Below are 26532 nucleotides of genomic sequence, written 5' to 3' on the forward strand. Positions count from 1 at the left end.
GTCTGTCCCCAGACTGTGGCTGACAGCGCCGCAGCCTCGCTCCCCGCCCCAGCGTGGGCGATCGCAGCGCCGGCCGTCCCGGCTGTGCCCTGACAGAGAGAGGCCGGCGCTTTCCCGGCTGGAAGCGGTCGCTGCGATCCCGCGCCGTGCCCGGGGCCGCCCTCTGCCCGGGGCCGGCTGCCAAAGGCCACCCGGGGCCCCCGGCGCTGGCGGCCGCCCCTCCCGCCCACCGATAACCGCGGCCCTTCCGCAGCGCCGCGGCGGACTCGGGCCCGGCTCTCCCGGCGCCAGCCGCCTCTCGCCGCAAGGATGATGGCTCGGCAGCCCCGGGGCTTTCTGCAGGAGGCCTCTCAACAAGTCGTCGCCGGAGGCTCGGCGGGTGAGTGGGCGCGTCGCTCGTGGGCGGGAAGGGTCTGCCCGGCCCCCGCCGGCGCTGCTCGGGCTGCGGGGAACGAAGCGGCTCCGCGGCTGCTCCTCCCCGCCGGGCGGTGCGAGCGGGCCCCGGAGGCCACCCGAGGCCGGGGCAGCTCCTGTCCCGCTGCTCGGCCCGCCGGTGGGGCTGAGGGGCGCTGCCGGGCCCCGCGGGGTGTCTGCCCCGCACACGCCCCGCAGCCCCTCGGGCGATAAGAGCGGCTCCGCGGCGCCGCCGGCCCGGGGCTGGGGCCGCGATCCCCGGCGGGATCCGCCTCCAGCGCCTGGGCACGGCACAGAGAACAGAGCTGTCCCGCTCCGACGCCTTCCCCGTGGCACTCTTCGTGTGACTTCCCGTGTAACTCTTCGTGTAAATCCCCGTGTAACTCTTCGTGTGACTCCCCGTGTAACTCTTCGTGTGACTCCCCGTGTAACTCTTCGTGTAATTCCCCATGGCACTCTCCGTGTAAATCCCCGTGTAACTCTTCGTGTAATTCCCCATGGCACTCTTCGTGTAATTCCCCATGGCACTCTCCGTGTAAATCCCCGTGTAACTCTTCGTGTAACTCCCCATGTAACTCTTCGTGTGACTCCCCATGGCACTCTTGTGTGACTCCCCGTGTAACTCTTCGTCGCTGAGTTACAGAGAAACCAATGCAGGGCTACAGTGGGGGTTTAGGTGGGGTTTTTAAAAATACTTTTAGGAATGTCGGCGTTACCTCATTCATTTGCAGTCTGTTTGTACTGCAGCCTGCAAATGTCAGAATCGTACACGTCTGTTTAGCAATGAAAGCGTTGCTGGTCAAATTCTTCAGGTTTCTTACCTAAATCCCCGTGAAACTGAAATACTGAAATATTTAAGTCAGCCTGCAGTGTAGGGGATTTTAGCACAATATCCTGCTTTTACAGTCTGTATATGTAAATCCTGGTAATATTTCAACTATACACTCTGTTTTTAAGTGTTTTTTAAATTTTTTTTATTTTTGTTTTTATTGTCTCTATTGACGTCTAAATGCTGCTTGTCATATTATATTTTACATGAAAGAGAAGAGCTACACGGTAGTGTTGCTGTGTCTTATGTAATGCTTCAATGTAATGTGCACGTGAAAAATTCTCCTGTGATTGAGACCTGTGTGGCTGTGACCCTACATGTGATCTGGTTTTCCACTCCTTCTAATTCCCTGGTTCATTTAAATCCACTTCTATGCATTCCTGCCACTAACACACATTTGAGCACTTTCTTTTCATGCTAGTGACTCTGTATGCCCTTTGTTTTCAGCCTTCTCTTTTGACAGCGAAAGATGTCATAGCAGAAGTGGAGAAGTCTGCTGTCTCAGTGTATTCTATGACTCTTTATGCATAATTTTAAAAGGTTTTTTGAGTCTGCTTGGTACCACCCTCATCTTCCTATGTGAGAGAATGGAAAGGTTAATCTGTCCTGGACTGTTGAAAACCCTTCACACCTGAAGGGATACTGAAGTGTTTTACCACCAGATGTTTTTCAAGATGACTGCCCTTAGCAGTTGGCCTGTGCCTTCATTAGATAAGATTCAGGCTTATCTAATGCACGTTACCATCCTCTGGTGGGAGCCTGTTTTTGTTACAGGCTCTCTTTGTAGGAGAGCAGATTGCCTGACACAACAGAAAGAAAATGGTTATTTAGATAAATGAAAAATATTTGGTAATCTGGTAGGCGTCAGTATTAGGGTGAGAGAATTTTCAAGGAGACAATTGATTGGCGTGCAACACTTTTTTAAAAAACCTAAAATATGAGAGGCCTGTTGTATCTAGTCCAGAGGCATAATGTTAAAGATGCTTGCAAACTTTTGCTTAATCTCCTGTCAGGCAGGCAAGTTCCTTAGCTCCATCACTAGCCTTAAATTAGTGCAGAAATCTCTGTTCATTGGTTTTGAAATAAACCAGTAAGGATTGTTGTCAGAGTCTGCACAACATTAAAATTGTAGCAGGGGATTTTTAGATGTGTGCTTCAAATGGGAGCTGTAAGGTGCATTAGAGGGAAATGGCTGAAACTTGAAAACTTGCTTCCTTAAAACTCAGTGGTGTTTTTTCCTGCTACTTTACAGAGAAAGTAGAAGGTGAAAGCTGGAGTTCTGAGGTCTTCAGTCTAAAGGTTTAATTTCTTAGGCAACTGAAGATCCAACATGGAAAAGGTGGAAGCAAGGAGAAAAGGATTGAGTTTGTTTTCTGATCTTAGTTTCCCAATACTCCTTTGACCACCCTATGTGGCTTTTGGCTGTCTCTGCAGAAGGACATAAGTAGGTGTTTTGTTCTGTTTTCTGGCCTCAAGTGAATGCCACAGACATTCTAGAGTGACTTTGCTGTCTCTACCACAGTCTGGTATTTAGAAAGAAACAAAACAAAAACAAACAAACAAAAAACCCCTAACAAAAACCCCAAACCAAAAAAAAAAACCCAGCCCCCCAAAAAAACCCCCAAAACCCCACTCAACCCCCCCACCAACAAAAATAACAAAAAAATCCCTCAAAAGCCAAACAAACAAAGCAAACAAAAAAAACCCCAAACCAAACAACCTCTCCCCCCCAAAAATCCCAAAAAACTACAACCCCCCCAAAAAACCCCATACTCAAAAAAACCCCAAAAAACCCCCATAGCCACACCAACCAAAACAACCCCAAAACAAATAAAAAACCAAACAAAACCAGAAACTAAACAACAACAATGTACAAAACAACTCAAAACCAAACCCCCAAACAAACATCAATTATTCTTAGTTAAGTTTGTTTCTAAGAAAGATGCTGTTAATTGGACTCTGTCAAAGCAATGGTAGGAAAGTACTGAGGTGGCTGAAAATGAATGGCACAGCCCAATAGGTATAATTGAAGGGTCAGAAATATTGCCTGCATAAGTAAAATGAGGGGTTATTTAGTGTCTGCATGACTGATGCAAAAGGATCTGATAAGTAATTTTGCTAGGTTGAGTGGAAAATGATTAGAGTTAAGCTGACAGATCAGGAAGGAAGGGATTTTTTGACACCTCATGGAAGATGACAGGACTTGTGCATGGACTTAAGAAAGACAGGGGAAGAAAAAGAAAAAAAAAGAAAAAGAAAAAGAGAAAAGAAATGAAGCATGACCCCTAGTCTACAGGACTGATAAAATGGAAGATACTGGCATGCTGAAAGAAGGAGAAAGGAAAGTATTCAGTGTTTTAAGATAAGATATATAAGGCATTGCTAAATTAAACTTGAACAGCTCTCTGCTGTAATTGAACTGTAAAAGTCAAGCATGACAGATCTCATGCATACTTTGTGGCAAAGGGTGCATCTGCTCTCATGGGGCTTGTAATCTGACTTCATGTGAAACGAAAAGATCCTGAGTGAATGAAATTTTACATATGGACAAAGTGTTACTCAGTCTTGACTTATCTTACTCAGTCCTGGCTTATGTTCCTTTTGCTGGCATTGTTTGCTCCCATCTTTCAGATTCCTCAGTGAAGGTTAGTTAATAGCATAATTCAAAATACTTGGTTTTGTTTGCCTGCCTGGGTGTATGACAATAGTGAGGGAAAGGGCTTTGATTGAAATGTAATTGGGACACTTCGTTAGTGAGTTCAGGCCCTTCTAGTACAGGGAACTGCAGGCATACTCCTTTTCTCTAGTGGTTAATTAGTAAGCTAAGGCATGTGTGGAATTTATAGCAAAAAAATTAAACAGAAAATCAACTCTAAGCTGTAAGGATCACTCTGAAAAGAACAACTTGGGAGCCTCTAATTTTCTTTGATTTGTAGCAATTCTTCAAAAGCTTATTTGAGAAGCTCAGTCAATGCAGAGTTCAAGTCACAAGAAGAATTGTTTCTCTAAAACATGAAGATCAAAAAAAAAAAAAAAAAAATTCCTTGTTTTGCCTGCCTGTATGGAAAAGGCAGAACTTAAAAACAATAGTGCTGCATACAAAGTCGATTGATATTTCTTTCCTCATAGAGAGGAAGTGAATACTACAAAGTATGTTATGTGATACCCAGATTAATTAGTCAAGACATCTGTAACAGAGTGTGGAGTCAGTTTGAATGATGATGAGCAAATGTCATAACCAATTGCACAGATACCCTTGGCATAGTGAAGGAAGGTGGCTGGATGTAGTTACCCTGAAGGTTTTAGGATGCTTATACTTGATATAGGTGTGTTCTTGTTTTTCAATAAGAAAAGATTGCAGATGAAAACAATTAGCTAAAGCCAAAGGTAACATAAATAAAATTCAGTTTATATTTAGTTGTGTGATCACCTCTCTTTCTTCCATATATGTGCAAATAACCTGTAAACATTTTAAATTATGAAGTTAAAATTTTGAAGAATTTATTTAATGTATTTAGTAAGCAGTAAATACGAAGACTTTTTTTCAGATCTGTAATATTTAACTAATCTTTTAGTACTTTTCTGCTGAAAATTCAGTGTGTCTCTTTGCCTAATTCTATTTAATAAATGACCATGAACTGAAAAATTAATTACTGTAAAGTGAATATGGAAAAGTCAGAACAAAATGAGCTTTAAAATAAAATAATTACTTAATTAGGATAACTCAGGCTGATCTTTTTTCCCCCTTATTCTTCATGTTTCCATGAAACAGCAGGGTTTCTGCCTCTTTGTATTTCTCAGCTTCAATTTTTTTATATCTTTTAAAAATTTTTTTAAGAGCTAGGTTTCCAGCTCCATTGAAATCTAATAGGATTTGTGAGTCTAATTCTCTTAAGCTCCTTTGAAAGTCCAAACCTTTTCTCTTGAGAGGTATTTTATTTCAGGAGTAGACAAAGTTGATTAACCTGGATAGCAGCAACTTCTTTGAACCAGATCTATAAGCAGGAAAGCCACTTGCCAAACTAAGACTGTCAAATGCAAATACAGTATTAAAACCACTGTTTGGGCTCCCTGTTGTGAGAGGCACTAGGCAGACAAAAATCATCACAAGGTACACTAGCCAGCATACTCTGAAACACCTTAGCTTGTTTGGTCCCTGTTAATGGGAGAGGGAGCATGGTAGATGTACAGGAAGCACTTGAAACAGCAGGAAAATTGTCTAATTATTCCCCTCCCTCTCCCTTGTTTTTATTTTTATGACAGTTTTCTGGGAGTTAAGCTTAGGAGGAGTGTTCTGTGTTTTCTTGGGTGCTTTTTTCTTCCTTTTAAGCCATGCAATGTGCATTCACATGTTACTAGAATAATTGGTTAATGCTCAGAGGTAATTTTAACTAGCTAAGTATTTACCTACACCTTGTAACTTTCTTGACTCAAAATCACAATATTTTAAAGTGCTTAAATCTTCCCTTTTCCCTTTCTCTGAAGTCACTTAAGGGTGAAGTACTATCTAAGGCTACAGTGCGTGCTCAATGTCTTTCACTGCCTTGGTTTGGTATTTCAGATGTTAGCAAAGCCTTTAAATTAAAAAGCTAAGGATGGAAAGCAGTCAAGAAGTATTCATTTCAAGGAAACATTCTATGAGTTAAAGTAGTCTGAGGGAATGCACTAGAAGCAACCAATGAAGCCAATTTTCTCTGCTAGTCTGAGAAATTAATGGCATGCCAACCTGGTGTTGGACTTGGAGGTTTGGATGGGAGTTGCTTGGTTGGTAATATGGCGAGGAGAACTTTGGGTAAGAGAAGACCAAAATGAGGTTAAGTGTGTGTAAACTGAGATATCAGATATCCTGAACCTCCTCCAGTATGCTTGTAGAAATGGGGAGGACATAGAACAGTTGGGAAGTTAAGACATGGAAAGATTTCTATCTGTTTCTGCTCAGACAACCATCCATGCATGCTGTGTTTTATGAAACCTGCTGAAAAGAAAACGTGGAGTACTTTTGCAAGGTCTATGTAGCCCCTATTGCTTTCATCATTGTACAGTTCAGAGGGAGTACAGAATTTGGGACAGTTTGACTTCAGTGGGTCGCTGGAAATAAGGAAGGGCCTCCAGGGAAGTTCAGAGAAACTGATGCTAATTTTGAAGCCAGTACAGTTGAATTGTTGGCTTTGGTCTCCTAAGCAATTCAAAACCATGCAATGTGAAGTTTTTTCAGCCTGGTAGAATATAGCTCCATGCTGCAGACCAGTGCAGTGACCAGCAGCTGAGGTTATGCAGAATGCCACGGAATGAACCAGCTGAAGTTTAACCATTCACCTTTGTGAACCATTCCCAGTGGAAATTTTTCAGAGTATTTTCCCACCTACTATAGCATTTCAAACTTCGGTTCTGGAACATATTTCAGTCTCTGAGCTTCCCCTTTGCTACAAGCTGATAATTCTAAAAATATCTGAATCTGAATTGGAATCTTAATCTGAATCTGAATCTGAAAGACAGATTGTACTGTTTGTATACTTCTAACTGAATTAATTAATGTTACTGGGTTGCCACAGAAAACCTTGTTTAATTTTAGTGGAAACTAATGAAATCCTCATGAGCTTTCATACATTTTGTTGAATTTGCAAAGCTGGCAGGTAGCAAAATTCATCTAAATTTTCAGACAGCTAAGTAATTTGAAGAAGCAATACCCTTGCAATACAGCTTTATTTTAAAAGGAGCAAATGAAAATTGCTGTGTGGAATCATGGAATCCTAGAGTGGTTTGGATTGAAAAGGACGTTATAGATAATTTACTTCCAATCCTCCTGCCATGGAGAGGGATGCCACTCACGAGACCAGGTTGCTCAGGGCCCCATCCCACCTGGCCTTCAGCACTTCCAGGGTTGAGGCATCCACAACCTCTCTGAGCAACCAATTCTAACACTTCAGTGCCCTCTGAATAAACAATTTCTTCATAATGTTTAATCAAAATCTTTCATCTTCCAGTTTAAGGCCATTGCCCCTTGTTTTGTCACTATCTGTCCTTATAAAAAATTCCTCTTCCTCCTTTTTATAAGTCCCTTTATGGTACTGGCAGGCCACAGCAGGGTCTCCCAGGAGCCTTCCCTTCTTCATTCTGAACAACTCCAACTCTCTCAACCTGTCTCTGTAGGAGAGATATTTCACTCACTATCATCTTTGTGTCCTCCTCTGCAGGTCCTTGTCATTCTTGTGCTGATCTGGGTGCAGCATTGCAGGTGAGGTCTCACAAGAGCAGAATCAGCTCCCTGTGCCTGCCCCCACTGCTCTTGATGCAGCCCAGGATAAGGTTCATTTTTCTGCACACTGCTGGTTCATGTCCAGCTTTTCATCCACAGGAATTGCCGAGCCCTTCTCCCCAAGGCTGCTCTTAGTGACTTCTTGTCTCAGCATCTACTCGTGTCTCTCCTTGCCTGATCAAGGTGCAGCACCTCAGACTTGGATTTCTTGAACTTCAGGAGGTACTTGTAGTCCCCCCCCTTATCAAATTTGTCCAGGTCCAGGATCCTGGATGGGGTCATGTCCCTCTGTTGTGTCCACCGTGTCACTAAGCTTCGTGTCATCTTCATATGTGCTGAGGTCTCACTGTCTGTGTCGATTCATGAGCAGCCATTTGGAGCTCTTAAGTGTGTTTCAGGCTGTGTTCGGGGATTTTTTAAAACTGTAATAGCTTTTATATGGGGGTTAAGATAGGAAGTAAATTTTACATGTTTATGTAACAGTGACAGAAACTAAGAATTTTCATAGTTTCTAACATGTTGTGATGCTTGTAGTATGCTTAGTACTTTCTACAGTAACTGGGACCCTGAAAACAAGAATTTTTTTGGTCAGTGGACTCAGATACAGCTCATACCAAACTGCTTGGTGAACTTGAGGATTAAATTTCAGACTTTTTTGGGTACTCACTTGGTTTGAGAAGCCTGCAGCAGCATCATAATTCCGAGTGTGTCTTTGTTCCAAATAAGATACACTGGGAAAAAATGAGAAGTTGGCTGAGCTTTATTTAGTCTGGTGTGTTAGCCAATGGGGACAAAACATTTTGTGCACAGAATCCTCTATGGGTGTAATAAGGTACATATCCTTATTTTGTGCATAAGATAAGCCTGAGCGTTTTCAGAAAGGTTATCAATTTTCTATTGTTTTTAGAGTAACAAGTTTTTTTCCTCAAAAAAAATCCTACCCCTTATCTGTCACCCTCCACAAAACCCCAAACCTGTCAAAACGACCAACTTTGCGCGCAGAAAACTCAGTAATGGTTATTTGCACTCATTCGCTCTACTGCCCACAAGATGGCAGTGCAATACTACAACAAGATTTTACACATTTACAATAATGTGCTTTTTTTCCTACGTGTGGCAGAGCGATGGAAATGTTAATTGAAGTTGGTGCAGATAAGAAGATATGTAATTTTGAATGATCATATGCGAAATAAAAGCTTAAAGATGTCAAATAAATAACGATCAATAAATGCTGATTTCATATGTGTACTGCACAACTAATGGCACTGAATTTGACTGTCATTGAATTAACCACAAGAATTGTGGTAATGTATCATTGGTAAAGGTCAATAGATGGTTGTAATGCTAAGATACCATATATAAATAAAAAACTTTGGATGTATTCATGTCCCAATTTAATCAATATGCAAATAGTTACTGATTTCCACAGTGGGAATTTTGAGTCTTGATTATTTTAATTTTAGCATAGATTTTGTGCAATATTGCAGAAATGTCATCGAGCTCTCAATGCTAATCTATAACCAAAGTAAATACTGCTGTGTCACACACACTTCTGTAAACCTCTGTTAACTTCCTTCAAGTATTTGCAGGCATGAGACCTACAGCAAAATGTAAAAGCTTTAATGTACACACTTCTTCAAAATGAGCTATAAAATTTTGTTGTCAGATTTTAAAGTTGAATAATATTGTGGAATAGTATATGCTCTACATGTAAAAGCATGTAGGTAGTCAAAAATAATTCATACTGGAACATGCCTGTTGTAAAATTCATAGGCAAAAAAATGCTTTGTCTGCAGAAGCAATTCTGAAGCTGTTACAGCTTCTGTGAGCCAAGATTATGTTGGCATAAAGAGCAATTTTTCATTAGTGTTTATTGTTTCATCAGTTGTGGTTAGTGACTGATGGACATATTCAAGTCCACGTTAAATTGCTGTAACACAAAAGTTTATTATGCAGTAAGAATAAAATTCTAACATATAGCAACAGAGCTTGACCTTTGATAGCAGTAGAAGTGTTTTCTGTGGCAGTGTTCTAGAAGAGAAAATGAAAACTGATTTTGGTTATTTCTGCGCATAAAATCTGGCAAATTTTCCTGTTATCCTTTAGCCGTAGCTTATTTTCTGTGACATAACCTTGGATGTTCTTTTACATGTAAACATTCCTTTTTTATGCTTGCTGCTTTTCCATTTCAAGCTAGCAGGGTGGGAGACTGGAGGAACTTCCCCCAAGAGTAGAGGAACTTGTCTGTTACTAGATTGAAATTCTCTCTAAAAGATTATTATATTGACCTTTTCAGAGTGGTTTGAGTATTATGATCAGGGTTGGTAGGAATGAAAAGAGCTAAAAGGGCTAAAGCCATGGGGAAAAAAAACCCTTTTCAGATAGTGATGTGACTCCTAGAACCTGGAAGTTTTGAAAATCAGTATTGCAATGAATGGATAATAGAGATACCTTTAAGTATTTTCAGATATCTCAGTCTTCATTATAAAGGCCTTAAATGGGCTTTTCTTCAACTGGACTTGAAAACATGCAAATAATTTTTTTTCTTTGGAGGAGATGAATTGATATTTGCTGCCTATGGAAACCAACCCTGATCCTGTTGTTGGGTAAAGTAAATCAGTCTTGAAGTTTATAATATGAAACTCTCACTCTCAAATGTCTAATTATTATTTGTGCAAGAAAGTGTTAGCTATCAGCCATCTTAAGATAGTATTTTCTCTACAGAAAGTCTGGTCAGCTGGTTTGGGTGTGTTGAAAGTAGAGTAGTTGCAGTATATGTGCCTACCATTTTTTCTGCCCCTTGTCTTGTCCTGGGGAATCATTACAATTAGATATCATTGCACCAAAATCTGAAACAGGTAATTAATGTTTCAGATGTCTACAATGGTGGTTTTCTGATGAGAAAATAACTGCGGGAGTCTGAATGTTGTTGAGAAGTCCCACCCATACAGTGGGGAAGGAAACACGGGAGTAATTGGCCTTTAGATCTGCTTTTCAATCACTGAACTACACTGTTAACAGCTGCTTTTGTTTTCCTTCTGGATCCTCTTCAATCCATCAATTTTTGTCAGGAAACACAGTTTATGGGTCATCTTTTAGTCTTTAGTCAATGAATCATTTGCCAGTTCAGTGTGTTATCCTAGTTTCCTGGACATTTTACTGTTTTGATTATACTGAAGTATGCAGATGTGTGGCTGGTGCCCCCAAACAGCAACACTCCCAAAAGCAAATGAGAATCTTAGTAGCCCTTTCAGTTTTAGAAAATTCTTTGCACTATTTATTTCACTTCCTCTTAGAGCCAATTCTGAGTGGCTTTGCAACAGGGTTAAGGTTTGCTTATTTTTCTATTACTAACACTTGTTTCTTAATATTGAGTTAGAGGGTTGATTTTCAAAATTAATATATATTTTGAATTTGTAGTAAATATCACTCAGCTTTGTTTCCTCGGCTGGCTCCAGACAGCATACAAAAAGAAAACAAATCAATGTTTTCTGTTGATGTTTTAGCAAATTTTTCTCCTTTCTGTAAAATTTAACTTTTTAATATAATGAGAAATAAAGCTTATTGATTAGGCATTTCTAAAAGGGAGGAAGAAAATACGTAGACTTTCTGCAGATATAAAGCCATGAATGTTGTTAGAGACTATACTAAATGGGAAGAAATGTCTTATTTAGAGTATGAAACTCTTCTAAGTTAATGTCTATAAAGTTTAAATTAGTTCAGACTTTTCTTATTAGAATAAATGTTTCCTTTAAAAAAGCATGATAATCATAATCAAGACTAAATTTGTTCTGTTATTTATTTTCAAAATGATTGTACATGTTTAGCAGACTTTTGATTTAAATCCCTAGGGATATATTGGAGACAGATGTTTAGATGACCTAATGTTTAAAGTAAAGTTATATTTGGACACTCAATTAAATTTTCCTTAAAATCTTTCCATATATGTTAGATTGTGGACCAGTGTAGAAAGTATTGAAAGATTTATGTTGAAAAGGTACTGCTTTATTTTTAAAGTAAGTTATCAGAGTTCAGTAGATTTTATTTCAGGCAACTGTCAAAAGTAGAAAATGTTTGATTATAAAACAGCGTGTTTACAAATGAAAATATTGTGTCTTGTTGCAGAGCTAAATGGGAAACAGATTTCTTTAAAAGTTCATTGGTTTCAAAACCAAATTCACCAGACCATTTATAGCTGCCCCAAAACTTGGTAAAGATTATGATAGGCCTTAAAATGTAGCATCAGTTGAAGACTGCATGATAGGGCATAACAGTTGCAAATGTTTTTACTACTTTCTGGTTTTGAACAAGTAAAAGCTTCTCAAGATGCATCTCATGCACCTAACAGTGTGGATGACTATAAGGGCTTCATATGTGATAGCAAACATAATTTTGAAAAGTCTCAGTATTTCATGATCATAATTATCAATATTGACCTATTGAGAAGGTATTGATTTACAGGTGAAAACAATGAGTATCTGCAGTCTTTTGAAATTCATATGTACTTGCTTTTGTTGTGTTTAGTTAAACAGGCAAGTTACTGAATTGCTGAACTTATATTGTACTAAGAGATGAATTCTTGACACTGGCTGGATAGTTTGTGGGCTGATGCAAGTGTTGCACAAACTCACTGTTCAGATGCTTAGCACTCAGCCTGCAAAATAACCTCTGGCCAGATCTAGAGAACGTTTCTGTGGGACAGAATTTTTTCTTGTTTTCTGTCATTTGTGATTAGGAAAGCTGATGTGGACAGCAGAGCTGAAAAGTATTTTATGCAGAGTGGACCTTGTTAAGTTTAGGCAGTACACACAGGCTTTTTCTGTAATCTCACTGAGGTCTGCTGGGTTAGACCTGGAGTAGCCCTCTTCTGGGAAACACTGAAATGGCAATATTTGGAGCCTCTTCTTTCATGTAGGAGTGGATGCTGGGTCAACAGTGGCATAAAAATCATTACTTCACAAAGGGAGTGAAAGGAAATCTCATCCTGTTCCTGCAAAAGGAGCTTTCATTCTGTCTTTTTGCTGTTGGATGAATGTACATTAATCATGGGCAGTAACTGTTTTGTACAGCATGGATCTAATCAAAACCTAATGAATAAATGTGTAGGCCTATGTGATGCCATTTACTGTGAGCAGAAATTATTTTTCTTTTCTTCCTGAATTAAGATTTGGGATATGGATTATAATTGTGGAAAATAAATGGAAAAAATATCTTCTTAAGACTCCCAAAAAGCAAAGAGCAGTCACAAAATTGGAAGAGATAGCCCTTAAACACGTTCTGAAAATGTCACTTGTCAGTTGTTGATGTGAAGATAATAAGCAGTACAGAATGAAATTCTAAAAATTTTGCATTAGATAAAGCAGTTTTACAGTGATGTAGTTAGATTTGTCCACACCCAGATTTTCTAAGTTCAGAAATGTTCTTTAAAATTATTGAAAAATATTGATCAGTTGATGCATAACACTGTTAGTTGGACTTGTCACTTGCTTAGTCTGGCAGACCTAGAGTGAACACCTGGAACTTGGCTGAAGTAACTTGGGCAACAACTTCTGTGCTTGTGTAGTATAATCCTATCTTTTGTTACATAATGGGGTTTTTTTTCTCTTTTTTAATGTATATGTTTTTCAATGAATGGAAATATTAATGGCTTTCTGTTTAAATACTCAGGATTTTCTCATGTAATATACACATAGAAACTTTGACTATTTTTTTTCCTTGATTATGCATGAATTGCCTTATGCTACTTGAGTACTTTCCCTGAAGACTTCACTTGGTGTGCTGAGATTTCCAGGAGTGATTAGTCCTCTCTGGTGCCTCAAGACAGACACCTGCAAGGAGAGTAGACAGTTTTATTGGGATGCCATGGAAGTTTTATGCAACTTGTGGAGAAACAGGGAAAACACCGTGGGAGCAAGGAGGATGAGATGGTTTTAACTTCCTTAATGTGCTCTTTTTTATTATTGGTTTTATTTTCTCCTATCCTGTACTCCTTTGTAGAAGCAGCAAGAACCCTAAAGACTAAATGCTGCTTTGTTGCTCAGCTGTTTGCATTCTGTGTGCTGAATAACATCCTTGAGAGAAAACCACTGCTGGCAAGTAGAGATGGTATCACAATCATTACCAGCTCAGTCCTAAAGTGAGATTTTTCTGTTCAGTCTAAATCTTGTTTACATCTAAATCTTTGTTTCTTACATTTTAATTAATTTATAATTGCACCTAGAACCTTGATTGCAAAACCTGTGAAGAATAAAAAAACTTAGAGAGAGACAATATTCTACAAATTCCTTTTCAACAATAGGGCTGAAACCTTATCTACTGCAACTGGAATTAGGGATAGCTTGCTTTGTCTTTGTTTTGACTACAGACTCTATTCTGGTTAAGAGATTAAATTCAGAGAGAGAAATAAATCACTGCATCACATTTTGTATGATGATTGAACTGTTTGTAAAAACTCAACATACTTTATATGTTTGCTAATTGTTCAGTAAACATTTCAATATTCGAATTTGTAATATAAATAGTTTTGACTATGGACAAGATTTGGACTGCTTGCATTCTGTGTAAGCAAAACCTCGGTGCCTCTTGCTCACTGAACAATTCAGAACAGACCCAGGTGATTTGAGTCCAGAGGAAGAATTTAGATCTTCCTTGGCTTAGCCTAAGAAACTAGGGAACCAATCCTTTCTTCCAAGAGTTTGGTGTTTTTTTTTTTTTTTTTAATTCGGTGTTTTTGTAGTATTTTTTAGTTTGTTTGAGGTTTTCAGGGGAGGAGGGTTGGCTTTTTTGTGTTTGTTGGGGGTTTTTTGGGTTTTGTTGTTGTTTTTTGTTTGTTCATTTTTGGTTTTGTTTTGTTCATTCTTACTGTTCCTATGTCTTTGAATCTTGAAACAAGTTTTTGCATATTGGTACAGATCAAACATGAGAGAGTGTAACTGTATATAAGGTGGCTCTAGTGGTCAGTTAAGGCTTCTGAAAAATGAAATCCTGGTTTTAACTCTTTTGCTCTCTGGACTCTAATACATGAACTTTTCGTGTGTACTTTCAGAGGAATTGTTATCTCTTAGTTCTAGGGGAACTGTAGGTACCTCAACCATGAGATTAATCAGTATCCCCATCCTACTGAAATCAATGAAAGTTTTTGACTCTCTGAATCTCTTTTGAGCTGTTCTAGATCTGTTTCAGCCATCCTGTGAAGTCCAGCATGTGAACACACTCACTACTAACTCCAGGTGGCTACTCCCTGCATGTATAAAGGAATGGACTTGTTGCCAAACTGTTTTCCTGGCTGTGGGTTTGGACTCTCTGAAGTGTCCTGTTGAAGTCAGGCAGCAACTTTCTAGGCATTGCAGTGCCTGGCCTGATGTCCAGTTGGCTACCAAAGATTCCATCTCACCCAAGTTGTTGAATCTAACTCTATTAAAAATTCTATTTTGTGAAGTTACTTGTAAATCTGAGACAGTCTGTTAGGTTTTGTCTCTATGATATCTTGCACAAGACTTGTGCTGATATTCCCACTGACATTAGGATAAAATGTTGGAAACCTTGCTGTCATTTAAAAGAAATATCTCTGGAGGAAATGGCTTTTGTGATAGCTAATTAATTATATTTCTTTCTGTTACAGTTTACATTCTCTGTTTATATCTGTGGGGGGACAGGTATTTCTGTAACAGGCTGTAGAGATCATAGCTGAAAAATCCAGCAAACTGAATTTTTACTTCTAAAATGTGCAACCTGTTGTCAAGCACTCCTGGATCAGATGTAATGCGTTTGGTAATAACTGCTGTATGATGCACAGAAGACCTCCATAAATCTCCTGGAAAACTCATAAATCCCAAATCTTCTATAGACAGTTTTGCATTCAACAAATGTAAACTTCTTCAGGAAAGGAGGAGAACTGTTCTGGTGTACCACTGACATCTTTTTCCATCACTCCTTTCATGACTGCAGAGTTCTCAATGGAAGTTTCCTGTTTGGGTCTAGAACTTCTATTCTCAAACTGAAACAAAATTCTTCTTGGTGTTTCTCTTCTCTTATCCTTAAGAGAATTTTCAGACTTTCCAACTGTGATGTAAGGGAACTGTCAGTGGTTGCCTTAGAACTTATTCTTTCAATAATACCTGTGACTTGTTCAATTTCTCTTTTTTTCTATTGAGATTTTCTATAGATTCCCCTATATATTGATCACCTTCAGATGACTTCCAGTTGGAGGCTGAAGTCTGTATTCTGGGGCTGGATTGAACACAATTTTCCTTCCATTGTTTAGTGTCCAGCACATGTTCGGGGTTTTTCACTCTTTTTTGAAGGATTTAGGTTGGCAATGGTCTAACAGTCCTAACATCTTTCCAGGTCTGTTTCCATTTAATGGAAGTAAAGTTTATTTTGCTTTACTTCTGTTCAGCAAATCTGGCCTTTCCTAGAACTTTGATGGCCATACTTTGTACATAGAACATCATGTGATTGAGATATTTTTCTAAAACATGATCTGTGCCAAGCAGGATCTAAGTGGCAGGATGCACCGACCATACAATTGTGCTTTGTTTTCCTCTGTGTTCTTGCCAAAACGTTGATGATATCAAACCTGATGATGGGGGAAAATATTTGTCATCAGTGATCTCCTCTAAATTATCTTCTTGTGTATGTAGTTAAAATATTCTTTTTTTTTCACATCTGCAGACTAGGTAAATAGTTGAAGGCCCTGAGCTTTTTCCATGCCTTTTGTAGCCAGTAAATATATTCACTCTCTTCCTTCTGCTCATTCTAAGGAAACAAACTAAAGAAATAAACTGCCAAACTTTTTAGACAATCTCTTGAAGAAAGTTCCCTATTTACTAAGCATGAATTGTCTGTATATTGATCTTTCTTGTTTTTTGGAAATTTCCTTTCCAAACCATTCCTTGGCTGGATTAGTCTTGTGTGCTGATTGTATACCAGCTCTTTGCAAAACTAAAACACCAAATAGGGTGCTTGTCAGGCTGGTTTGTAGATTTTCCATTTATTGCTTGCTTTTACAATTAACTTGTGTTATTGGTGGAGATAAAGCTCACGAACCCCGTTTCTTTCCTTAGCCAAAACCTATGTGAAAGAATGCTTTTCTCCTCTTACTTAGAGCTGTCATCTCAGTAGCTTTTGTGTCACTATCTGGTGCCCAAATTCTGGGTGCACTTAGGTTGACAATATATTCTTATGTTGCAATGTTCCTCATTAACCTATGAAGAAGAGAGGTGGTGGTATTTATCTATGCCTGTTCCTATTGTGTTAGCAAACCCTTTGAAATGATGCTGACCTTTTAGGAAACTGATCCAAGGAGCTTAAGTAACAGAAACCTAATTGCTTTTGACAGGATAGTTTTCAGTCAGTTTATTTGCCTGGACTCTGGGATCTGGCAGGGATTCCCAGTACTGACTGGGAAGAGTAGGTAATGGTTCTGGTAGCAGCAGGCTCCTGTGATTTCTTACCTGTTTGATCAGGCTGCAGTGGGTGCCAGGAACGCTTCCTCTTCTGAACTTCACCCAAAGCTTGACACACATCAGCAATTTAATTTGCTTGCTCTATTGTGGTAGCTAATGAAGCTGTTTGTCACCTTCCATATTTTCCCTTGTAGGGCCTGCTTCTCAGGTAACCTGAAGCTTTAACAAATACCATTAAAGGAAGATGTGTATTGAAATAATCCACAACAGGAAAAAGGACTTTGCTCAGCTTTGTGTGAGGATTAAGAGGCAAGGAAGGTTTCACTGGGTTTTTTGGGGTTTTTTTTGGTTTTGTTTTGTTTGTTTTTTGGGGGGGGTTTTGAGGGTTTTTTTGGTTTTGTTTTTCTTTTTTTCTCTTCTTTTTTTTTTTTTTTTTTTTTTTTCCTTTTCTCCCCCCCCTCTTTTTGGTGTTTTTTGTTTTGTTTTTCTTTTTTTATTTTTTTCTCCTTTTTTATTTCTTTTTTTTTTCCTTCCTTTTTTTTTTTTTTTTTCCTTTTTTTTTTTTCCTTTTTTTATTTTTTCTTTTTTTACATTTTGGAGGTTTGGAGCGGTTAGGTTGTTTGTTTGTCGCTTGATTTAGGGGCTTTTGTTTGTTCAGTTTTTTGTAAGAAACTTTAATAAACTCTTCCTTGTAATACTGATTTACCACTGAACATGTACTAAACTGAGTTAGGGTCTGGGGAATATATTTCAGGCTTCATATGGTACTTTGCTCTGAGTATAACCCACTTCAATGTATATGAGATGAAGAGCCCCAGCAAGTTGGATTTATGCAAGTTGAGTCATTTGTCATCTGTTTCCCAGCATTTAAGTCCATCACTAGAAGAGCCACCACATCTAGAAAACTGACAGATAAAACAAGGCATAAGACACCTTCAGATAAGGCTTCTCTCTGATGCCAGTCATTTGGTGTCATGGGCTGAGGCTGAGAGCTTGCTTACTCTGACTCCTTTAGGCTTTGAGACTGTTGAATTTGATGGTTTTCTGGTTTACTACATTGGTTGATTAAAATTAATTTTTCTGCCTGACAGTAATTCTCTTAATTTGCTCACAAAAGTTTTCTAATTCTTTACATGCATTCTTGTTCGCTATATTTTATAATCTTTTCACTAGATTGTGTTATGTGTGATAACTTGTACTTCAGCATTTAAGGTGGAGATGGCAGTGTTGTGCTTTTCTGCTGTCGTCTTTGGAGACAAAAGCAAATTTTTTTACTGGGATGCTGAGGCTGTTCTTTTTTTGCTGAGATCATGTATTCAAACAGAAGCCTAACCATGCAGGAGGTGTGAAATGTATGGTGGTTTCATCAGGAAGACAATTATGTCTTATGATAAAAAATGCTGAAATTAAGAAGCTGATGGAACTAGTTAAAGATGAGTCTGTAACTGTTGCAGGAAAGAAAATGACTCAAAAAGTTCCCTTATATAACACTCGATTAAAGATTATTTAAATTAAAAATAACCTTTTCTCACAGAATATTGCCTGTGTGCTCTCTAAATTAAAATCGAAGAAAATTGGCTTTTGAGCCATTCATAGTCTGGAGTTCCCAGGCTTTCATAATGATTATGAAAGTATTATAAACATTCATAGAAACTATTACTTTCAAACATTGTCACTAACATTATAGGTGTCAGAGCACAAATCTTCTGTCTTCAAAAATCCCCAGCTCTGTGTGTCTGAGCTACCTACAGTGTAAATGTGCTCTTGATGGAGCCAGAACAGTGCCTCTGAACAGCTGGAGCCTCAGCCTTGTGTTTGGAAAGCAGCCAGATGCTGGCCTTGGTGGTCGGGCACCTGTGGACACAGTGCCCACTCAGTGCCATCACCTTGCACAGCATCTACTTGCTGCAGTTTGAAGTCTGACTGCCACTGAATGCTTGTGGCTTGGCTTTTTGGTTTTGTGTTATAATGTCAGCTATATAAGCAAATGCTTCTGGAATCTTTTACTAACAGAACCTTGCAGATGACATACCTGTGTTATTCTGAGATGCTTTTACTTTTAATCCTGTAGTTTTCCTCCTTAAGTTTTCCTTGCCTCTCCAGTAAAACTTGGACACTTGGATGTTGTTTCCCTCTACACTTCTATTCTTAACTCTGAACAAGAATGTGCATCTGTTAATATACATCCTCACACAGTTATTAGTAAAATTCAGTAGCAACTGAGTAAATTCGAGAGTCATTAAATCCTGAATAGATACAAATGTGTTGCTGCCAGAATTTACATATTTTATCCTATGAGTCACATTTTTGATATTTAAGGTGTTTGAATAGCTGTCACAAAAATATGTGAAACAGGGTTGGAAAAGAGGCCAAGTATGATACATTTGTGTTCTGTATATACTATCTCCTTTTTTCTCTGATGGCTGAGATTGTATTTACAACTGCAGAGCTATCTGATATTTGTTCCTTAAATGGATATTTAGGGGAAGATTCACATTTTGTCGTCCTGATTCTCTGTTGCCTGTTGAAATCCTATTTCACTAATTCATTTTCCTTTCCTCTGAAGCAGGGATCTCCTGAAAACTCTGGCTCTAGACCAGTACTAGGATATAAATATTATGGGATATAGTATGATGATATTAGTTGTGTGTGTTTGAAGCTGAAGGATCACAGAAAGGTTTGGGTTGGAAGGGACCTTAAAGACCAGAAATTCCAAAGCCCCTGCCATGGGCAGGGACACCTTGCACTAGACTGGGCTGCTGAGTCCTCCATTCAGATGGGCCTTGAATGCTTCCAGTGATGGGACAGCCACAACCTCTGGACAATCTGTTCCAGTGCCTCACCACTCTCACAGGAAGGAATCTCTTCCTAGTATCTAGCATAAACATTCTCTCTTTCAATTTGACACTCTCTATATCAATGGTGACTTTTAGAGTTATCAAGATTATTATTCTTTTTCTTCAGTGTTTTACCGTTTAACTTTTAATGAATTATTAAGGTGTTTCATGGGGTAATTACCACCATTTTGTTCCTAAAATGCAAGTACTCTGCTACTAAGGAAGAATTACCTCTATTGTACCTTGACTGAAAATTCTGATACATAGATTCTTTTTTCTGGAGTCTCTAAGGTACTGATTGATATGCACTGATTACACTGGTTTACTTTGTTTGGGCTTTTCAAGTATTAATCAACCTCTTAAAACATTTATGTATGTAATTAAAAGTATTTTCCCACCAAAGGTAATGGTTGGAGCCATGTCTCATATAAAAGCAAAGAGATCAAAAATCCATTGGGAAATCTCCAATCATTCTTCTCAAATCTCAAATCATTCTTTTCCATAGCTTTGTTTCTGCTACACATAAAATCATCAAGACTAAGAGCAACAGCAAGAATGCTTTTGAAAGATAGAAATAGTATCCTGGGGACATGAACTGTGTCTTTCATTGTGTGCTAATGTGCTAATGATGATGCTTATAAACGCCAACAATTTCAATGCTCATCAAAGCATGCAAAAGTAGAAGAAAGAGATTCATGTTGTGCAGTTATAACCACATTTTCTCAAGCTTCAGTGTGTCTGTGATGGCCTGGTAAGGCTGCAGCAGGTCAAAAGTGAGTATCTGAAGATGTCTCTGTTTTTAACAGTTCATGTTTGGGTTTTGGAATGATTTTATCTTGTTTTTCAGGAAGGGTTGTCAGTGTCCAGTAGTCTGAAGCACTGCATTTCGAACATGACTTCAAAAAATGCAGGTTATGATAACCCCTAATTTAAGGCATATTTTAGCCTAAATATGAAATATTTAAAATTATTTAAGATAATATTTGATTATTCATTTCCTTGCTAAGCCTTCTTCCATACTAAGTCCTTTAGTAGTGTCTTGTCTAGAAGGGAAAAGAGTAAGATGTGAATAATGTCTCCTCCCAGTGTACGTAGTCCATTTCTATTTACAAAGTGAACAAGCTGATTATTTAGTGGCTACACTGACAATGTGGTGCAACCTGGCCACTATGTGTTTGGTTTCTTTAATAAAAGAGTCCAAGTTTTTAACGTTGGAGGCAGAAAAATTGCCATCCTGCAGCTAATGGGTTTTTTCTCATGATACTGTGCCATTCTTTTTCAACGGGCAAAAGTTATGTACAGACAACTCTTGTGAATATCTGTAAGCAGAGATGCAATGTTTCCATGTAATACAAGTACTAAATATTAGGAGATCAAGGGAAGGTGAGGATTAGTCAACAAAATGTGGATGTGTGTAACCTTGATTGTTTAAAGTTCTTTTCTTTTTAAATACAGTGCCTGTTTAGATCACTAATGCATTTTAATTGTTTCCATCTTTCAAAATATGTCTAGAAAGTTCAGTTTCTAGTTGTTGTTATACAAATAAACTGGTATTAGAGGCATTGCTTTCTTCCTTTCAAACATACTTTCAAATTAGTGCTTAATGTTGTTTGAAGATTTTGCCAACATACTCTTCCAGATCCTTCTCTTATAAGAGAGTGGTTGATTACATCTATCTTTCTTCTTTGGTTTACGAATGCCAATATATTCCAAAGAATGCAAACCCTGGGACCGTTTGTCATCACACTTTGATTGTAGTTCACTTCATTATTGTATGTAGGAGGAAAAGCAAACAATTAGATGCCTGAACGGTGGAGGAGGGGTGGGGGGGGAAGCTGGAGTGTCAGGACATGCTAAACATTCTTATTGCATTGCATACTTCAACCTCCTATTGTTTTCTCCTTGCCTTTAACACTTACCTGCCTGGATGTGATAGTTGTCAATACATTTAAACAAACCAGAACCCTTTTTTGGCTGAAATACAAAGTATGAACGGTCTTGAAATGAATGGAATATAAGGGCTACAGACCTTTAGGATTTAAATCCTACCTAACCCTGTGTGGGCTGACCAAATGAAGCAGAGAATTTGGTGTAAGTGCAATAGCACGCAGCATTTCTGAGCATGTTCTTTATAGATTTAGTCTCAAAGCAGCAGTTTCAGACCTTGAAAGTGTCACAGGTGATCTGGTGAGTAAAGTGACATTAAGGCCAGGATAAATGCCCATTCTTCTGCTAATCGTGAAAAAAGCTCAGACAAAACAGGAACTTCAAACTGAGTCACTGCTACTTTCTTCTGTTCCTCCTTTTGAGGGGCATTTCCAAAATTACACTTTGACTAAAATGTAAACCAAAAGAACTGTGAATTGGATCTCTGCCCACTAAATTAGCCAAGGTGACAATTCCAGAAGAAAATCTGTTAAGTCATGATGATGAGATGTACACACTCCACAGAAGAGCAGACTTGAAGATCCAGCTGTTCTCGGACACTTTGAGTGTTTGTAGGCTAAATAATTGCTTCCATTTTAGAGTTAAGTCAAGAGTGTTGTTTTCCACTTAATCTGCCTCAGGTCTTCATATTATTAGAACCTTAAGTAGTGAAGACAGCTTACTGGAGGCCGTGCACTTGTGCATTTTTTCAAGACTATTTTTTTCTGCCAGCGGTCTGTAATTTTGCATTCGAGTGACTTTGGGAACTGTTTTCTTAATTGGACTATGTGGAAATAAAGGATATCAGGGCTGTTGAGTGGGTTTTTTTAAGCTTTAAGTCCCCTACTTATATGGCAGGATTTAAATAAGAAAGACGTCTGGGACAAAATAAGATACATTTACTTAAAGTCCCTACATTGCTCCGTTCGTCAACCTAATCTGAAAACACAAATTTCAGAATTTTCCTTTTGCTGATGCTTAGTGCCAAAAGCACCTAAAATTCCTAGGTAGCTATACGATTCCTAACTAATATTATTTGATTAACCAATTTTTAAACCAGCATTCACCACCCAAACTGCTTGAATTACCCCTTAAATGGACCACCACATGCATGCAAAGATCTGTTGATAGCCAGTTCACAGGCTTAGAAGCAAAAACTGTGGATTTTCTCAAACTCCCCCTTTGGATACACAAAGCTGCAATGTAGGATCTCAAATTTTAGGAACAGTTGTTGAATCATTTGACAGTTTGGTTTGATGCAGCACTTAGGTGAAGTTGGCAGGAAGGCTCCCCTTTGCTTCCATGTCCATTAGATAGCCCTTTAACACATGAGCAGAATGTGGTTTTTGTTCAAAGAACATCTATCAGCTGGGGTGGATTTGTAAATAGGCTCTGGCCTGAGCCCATCTTTCCTGCTCCCTTTGAGCTGCAGGTTTCTTTTGAAAATGCAAAACCAAGTGATTTTTAGTCTGGAAGCTGGCCTAAGGGCTGCTTTGCCATGCATGGCTTTTCCAAAATTCAGGGGGAGAAAAAACACTTTTTCAAGTTATTTAGGTCCAACTAGGGAACTCAAGCGCCCTGAGAATCAGGATTCTCATAGCCTGGGAAGCATTTGCACAAACTGTCAGTTCTATTTTCCTGACTCCTGTTTTTATACTATTATAAAATACCCTGTTTTTCTGCAGTTCCTGACCAAAGAGCAGGAACGCTCTGGCAGCTTTTAGGATTCTCCCGATGCTTCTGTTAACTACAGTGCTTCCATCTGTTGTCCTCAGAGGCTCACACGACCTGAAAGGCATAGATTTTCAGCTCTGGATTGCCTCATCAGGCTTAAGAGGGAAGTTTTATTTAATTTGAATTTTTGTTCTGAATTATGTATTAGGGGCTATACTATGTCCTTTTGTCTTTTTTATATGTATCTTTTAAACTTTGTTTTTCAATCAGTAGCAGTTATCAATTTTTCCTCCCCAGGCTAGTTTGAAGTCTTGTTTTCTTTTTACTTTTTTCATTTTTCAAAGCTGTTAGAATGCAATTACTCTTTTATAGACCCTTTGGAGATACAATTTTTGCTTTTGTGGACTCTTTTTATGATTAGAAGTAGCTCAAATCAACAAAATTGCATGTTGTTCACTTCATTTCTCACTTAAGAGCTTGTGTGACTTTCTTGAAGTCACTTAACTGAGATTAAAATCATACTCAAAACAGTGTGATACAGCAATAGTTGGCTTCTGCTCTAGTGACTCAAACATTTACTATTTTTTATTTTGCTCAACTCTTTAGAGTGAAATTGATAAATAATAGTACCTTTTAATATCTGTTGTGATAATCCTCATCAGGCCTGTTTTAGGCACTGTTTGGTGCTGAATAATAATCGGCTGTGGAGTAAAAATAATTCTTATGTGTAGGAAGAAGAGCTGAAAATGAAACATGGTGCTGGAAGAATTACTTTTGGCATCACTTTAAAGGAGTGGGATCAACAAGCTGTGAAAGAAGGAAGTGGTGAAAAGTCTTGATAAAGACGAGGAGAGGAGAGGAGAGGAGAGGAGAGGAGAGGAGAGGAGAGGAGAGGAGAGGAGAGGAGAGGAGAGGAGAGGAGAGGAGAGGAGAGGAGAGGAGAGGAGAGGAGAGGAGAGGAGAGGAGAGGAGAGGAGAGGAGAGGAGAGGAGAGGAGAGGAGAGGAGAGGAGAGGAGAGGAGAGGAGAGGAGAGGAGAGGAGAGGAGAGGAGAGGAGAGGAGAGGAGAGGAGAGGAGAGGAGAGGAGAGGAGAGGAGAGGAGAGGAGAGGAGGAATGATCCTGTTTGAACAGAAAAATGACCTGTTGCATAACTTTTAGTTCAGTTTCTAGGTACCATACAAAGTGAATTCCTGCTCTTAACCACGCAGGCATAGGTGTGCACCAATAGAATGAAGCACCAGCTAAACAGAAATAATAAATTATTAAAAGTATGTTTCTTCAAAATATTTGACTGTTGAGAAAATGTAGCATTTGAGTGTGAGAAGATCATTGGATTTTGACTCTATTTTTTCATTTCAGTGCCACTGTGAGAAAGGTGAGATAAGTGAAGTTCTCCACTGGGGCCCTGTAGGTTTTGCAAAGGGGAAAACGACTGCTTTGTTTGGGCGTGGCCCTGTGTAATCTGGCTCTGCCATGTGCCACATGTCAACAAGTGAAAAAAAGCTTTACAAATCCATATATGACAGCAGTGTCAGATAAAATGTTAGGAGCATCTAGTCCTTTTGTGACTAGATCTTCTTTACATATCAAAATTTAACTTAGGTATTTTAGGAATTGCAGGATAAGATATGTGTGAGTTTCTGCATCTGGGCAATGTGTTTGCTACAGAGAATGCTAAGCTTTTGTCCACACAGTGTGAAAATAAAATTCATGGTTCATAGGAACCAGACTTACTGGTAGCAGACTTTCAGAGATGTTCTGCTGCAGCACAGCTTGAGGTTCTGCTTGGAGAGACCATAGTTAACTTTGCTATTTTTGGTTGACCTGGCTTTTCTACCTTTGTAACATCAAGTCTTTCTAAATGGGCAGTGAAATTGTAAGTAACTTGTAAAATTGATCTGTTGGGCTGTGTTGTTTCTAAACTTTTTTTTATATTTGTGTCCCCAAATTTTTTATTTATTGTTAAAAAAAAATCAGACTACATAGTAGTCTGTCCTCATCTGATTCTAGATAGTCAAATATTTTTCTCACATCAGGGTAAATAACCACTTCTATAAGCTTTAAATTCTTGTAATAAAGTGTGTCAATTTTCTTTAAAATTAAAGAGAAGGACAAAAAAATTAATGTGTATGTGCATTTTTTAAAGAATACAGAGTGTGCAATGCTGAATGTCTTTAACCAGCCCACAGCTGTACTGAATCTAAGGATAGTATATACTGGGATGGTCTAATGCAAGGTAAATGTTAAGGATTTTTTTTTTAAATTTTCTCAAGTTTAAATAATTTCTGCTCTGTGCATAAGTGAGAGGAGAAGGATGAATCTTGCTTTTTTCACAGAAGGTGAAGTTTACTGACGTTATTTGGACTACTTGCATTAAAACCACTATCTGGACTCCTCCCAGAGCATTACAGGTCATTTCCAAGGAGCACATAATATATTTTATTTATATATAAGCAATAAGCAAGGGACTGCAGGACCTGTATACTTTATTGACCAAGGTTAATTTTGAGAAATGTAAATGAGAATCAGTTGCTGTGGGATTTTCAATGTCTAATAATTTACGACTTCATTTATAGTGCTCTTTACTTTATAGATATTTCACGCTCCACAGTGTTTATCATAAAGCTAGCTTATATCTTTCCCATGAAGACTCTCCACTGCTCAGAGAATATATCTTTGAAAACATATGTTGTTACATAAGAGCCTGTTTTGTGGGAACTTCGGGGAATTTGTGCTGACTTGCTTAATCATCCTCTAGAGAGCAACAACCCCTACTTCCTGTCTGCTTCTATTACTTGTCCCTATGCCTTAAAAAGAGACTACAACCAGGAAGAAAACATCCCTGGACCAACAGAAAACACTCGAAAATGAAAGTAAAACAATTCAATAGCAGCTACGTGAGAGCAGTTCAGTGTAAATAATAAACCAGCTCTTGAATGTTGCACATTTGATCTAGGTAACATAATGGTAAAAATGCAGTGTACAGCTTTCTCTGGCCTTCAGCATAGCTCAAGTGGAAGTCTGGTGCCAGCTTAGAAGTATTTTCCACAGATGTAGAATTACTATTTATTTTATTTGTCTCTAAGGTAGTCATGTTCACATACATATGACTTCTTAAAGATAAGGACAGATTTGTAGCTGTTGAGAGAACAATTGAAACTGAGATGAAATCTGTGTATTCATGTGTG

General features: G+C 38.6%; 1 protein-coding gene across 2 annotated transcripts in view; it reads left to right on the top strand.

Annotated features, from left to right (window-relative positions):
• Positions 1-259: 259 nt before the first annotated feature.
• Positions 260-26532, top strand: part of SLC25A21 (solute carrier family 25 member 21) — a 236696-nt gene continuing 210423 nt past the window's right edge. For both annotated transcript variants that reach the window (XM_066322092.1, XM_066322093.1), the window contains exon 1: positions 260-379. In XM_066322092.1, the coding sequence (XP_066178189.1) occupies positions 310-379 (70 nt within the window). In that variant the 5' untranslated portion in view covers positions 260-309. The remainder of the gene's footprint in view (positions 380-26532) is intronic.

This window comes from Sylvia atricapilla, chromosome 6 (genome assembly GCF_009819655.1).
Source record: "Sylvia atricapilla isolate bSylAtr1 chromosome 6, bSylAtr1.pri, whole genome shotgun sequence".
In the NCBI taxonomy this organism is placed as follows: Eukaryota; Metazoa; Chordata; class Aves; order Passeriformes; family Sylviidae; genus Sylvia; species Sylvia atricapilla.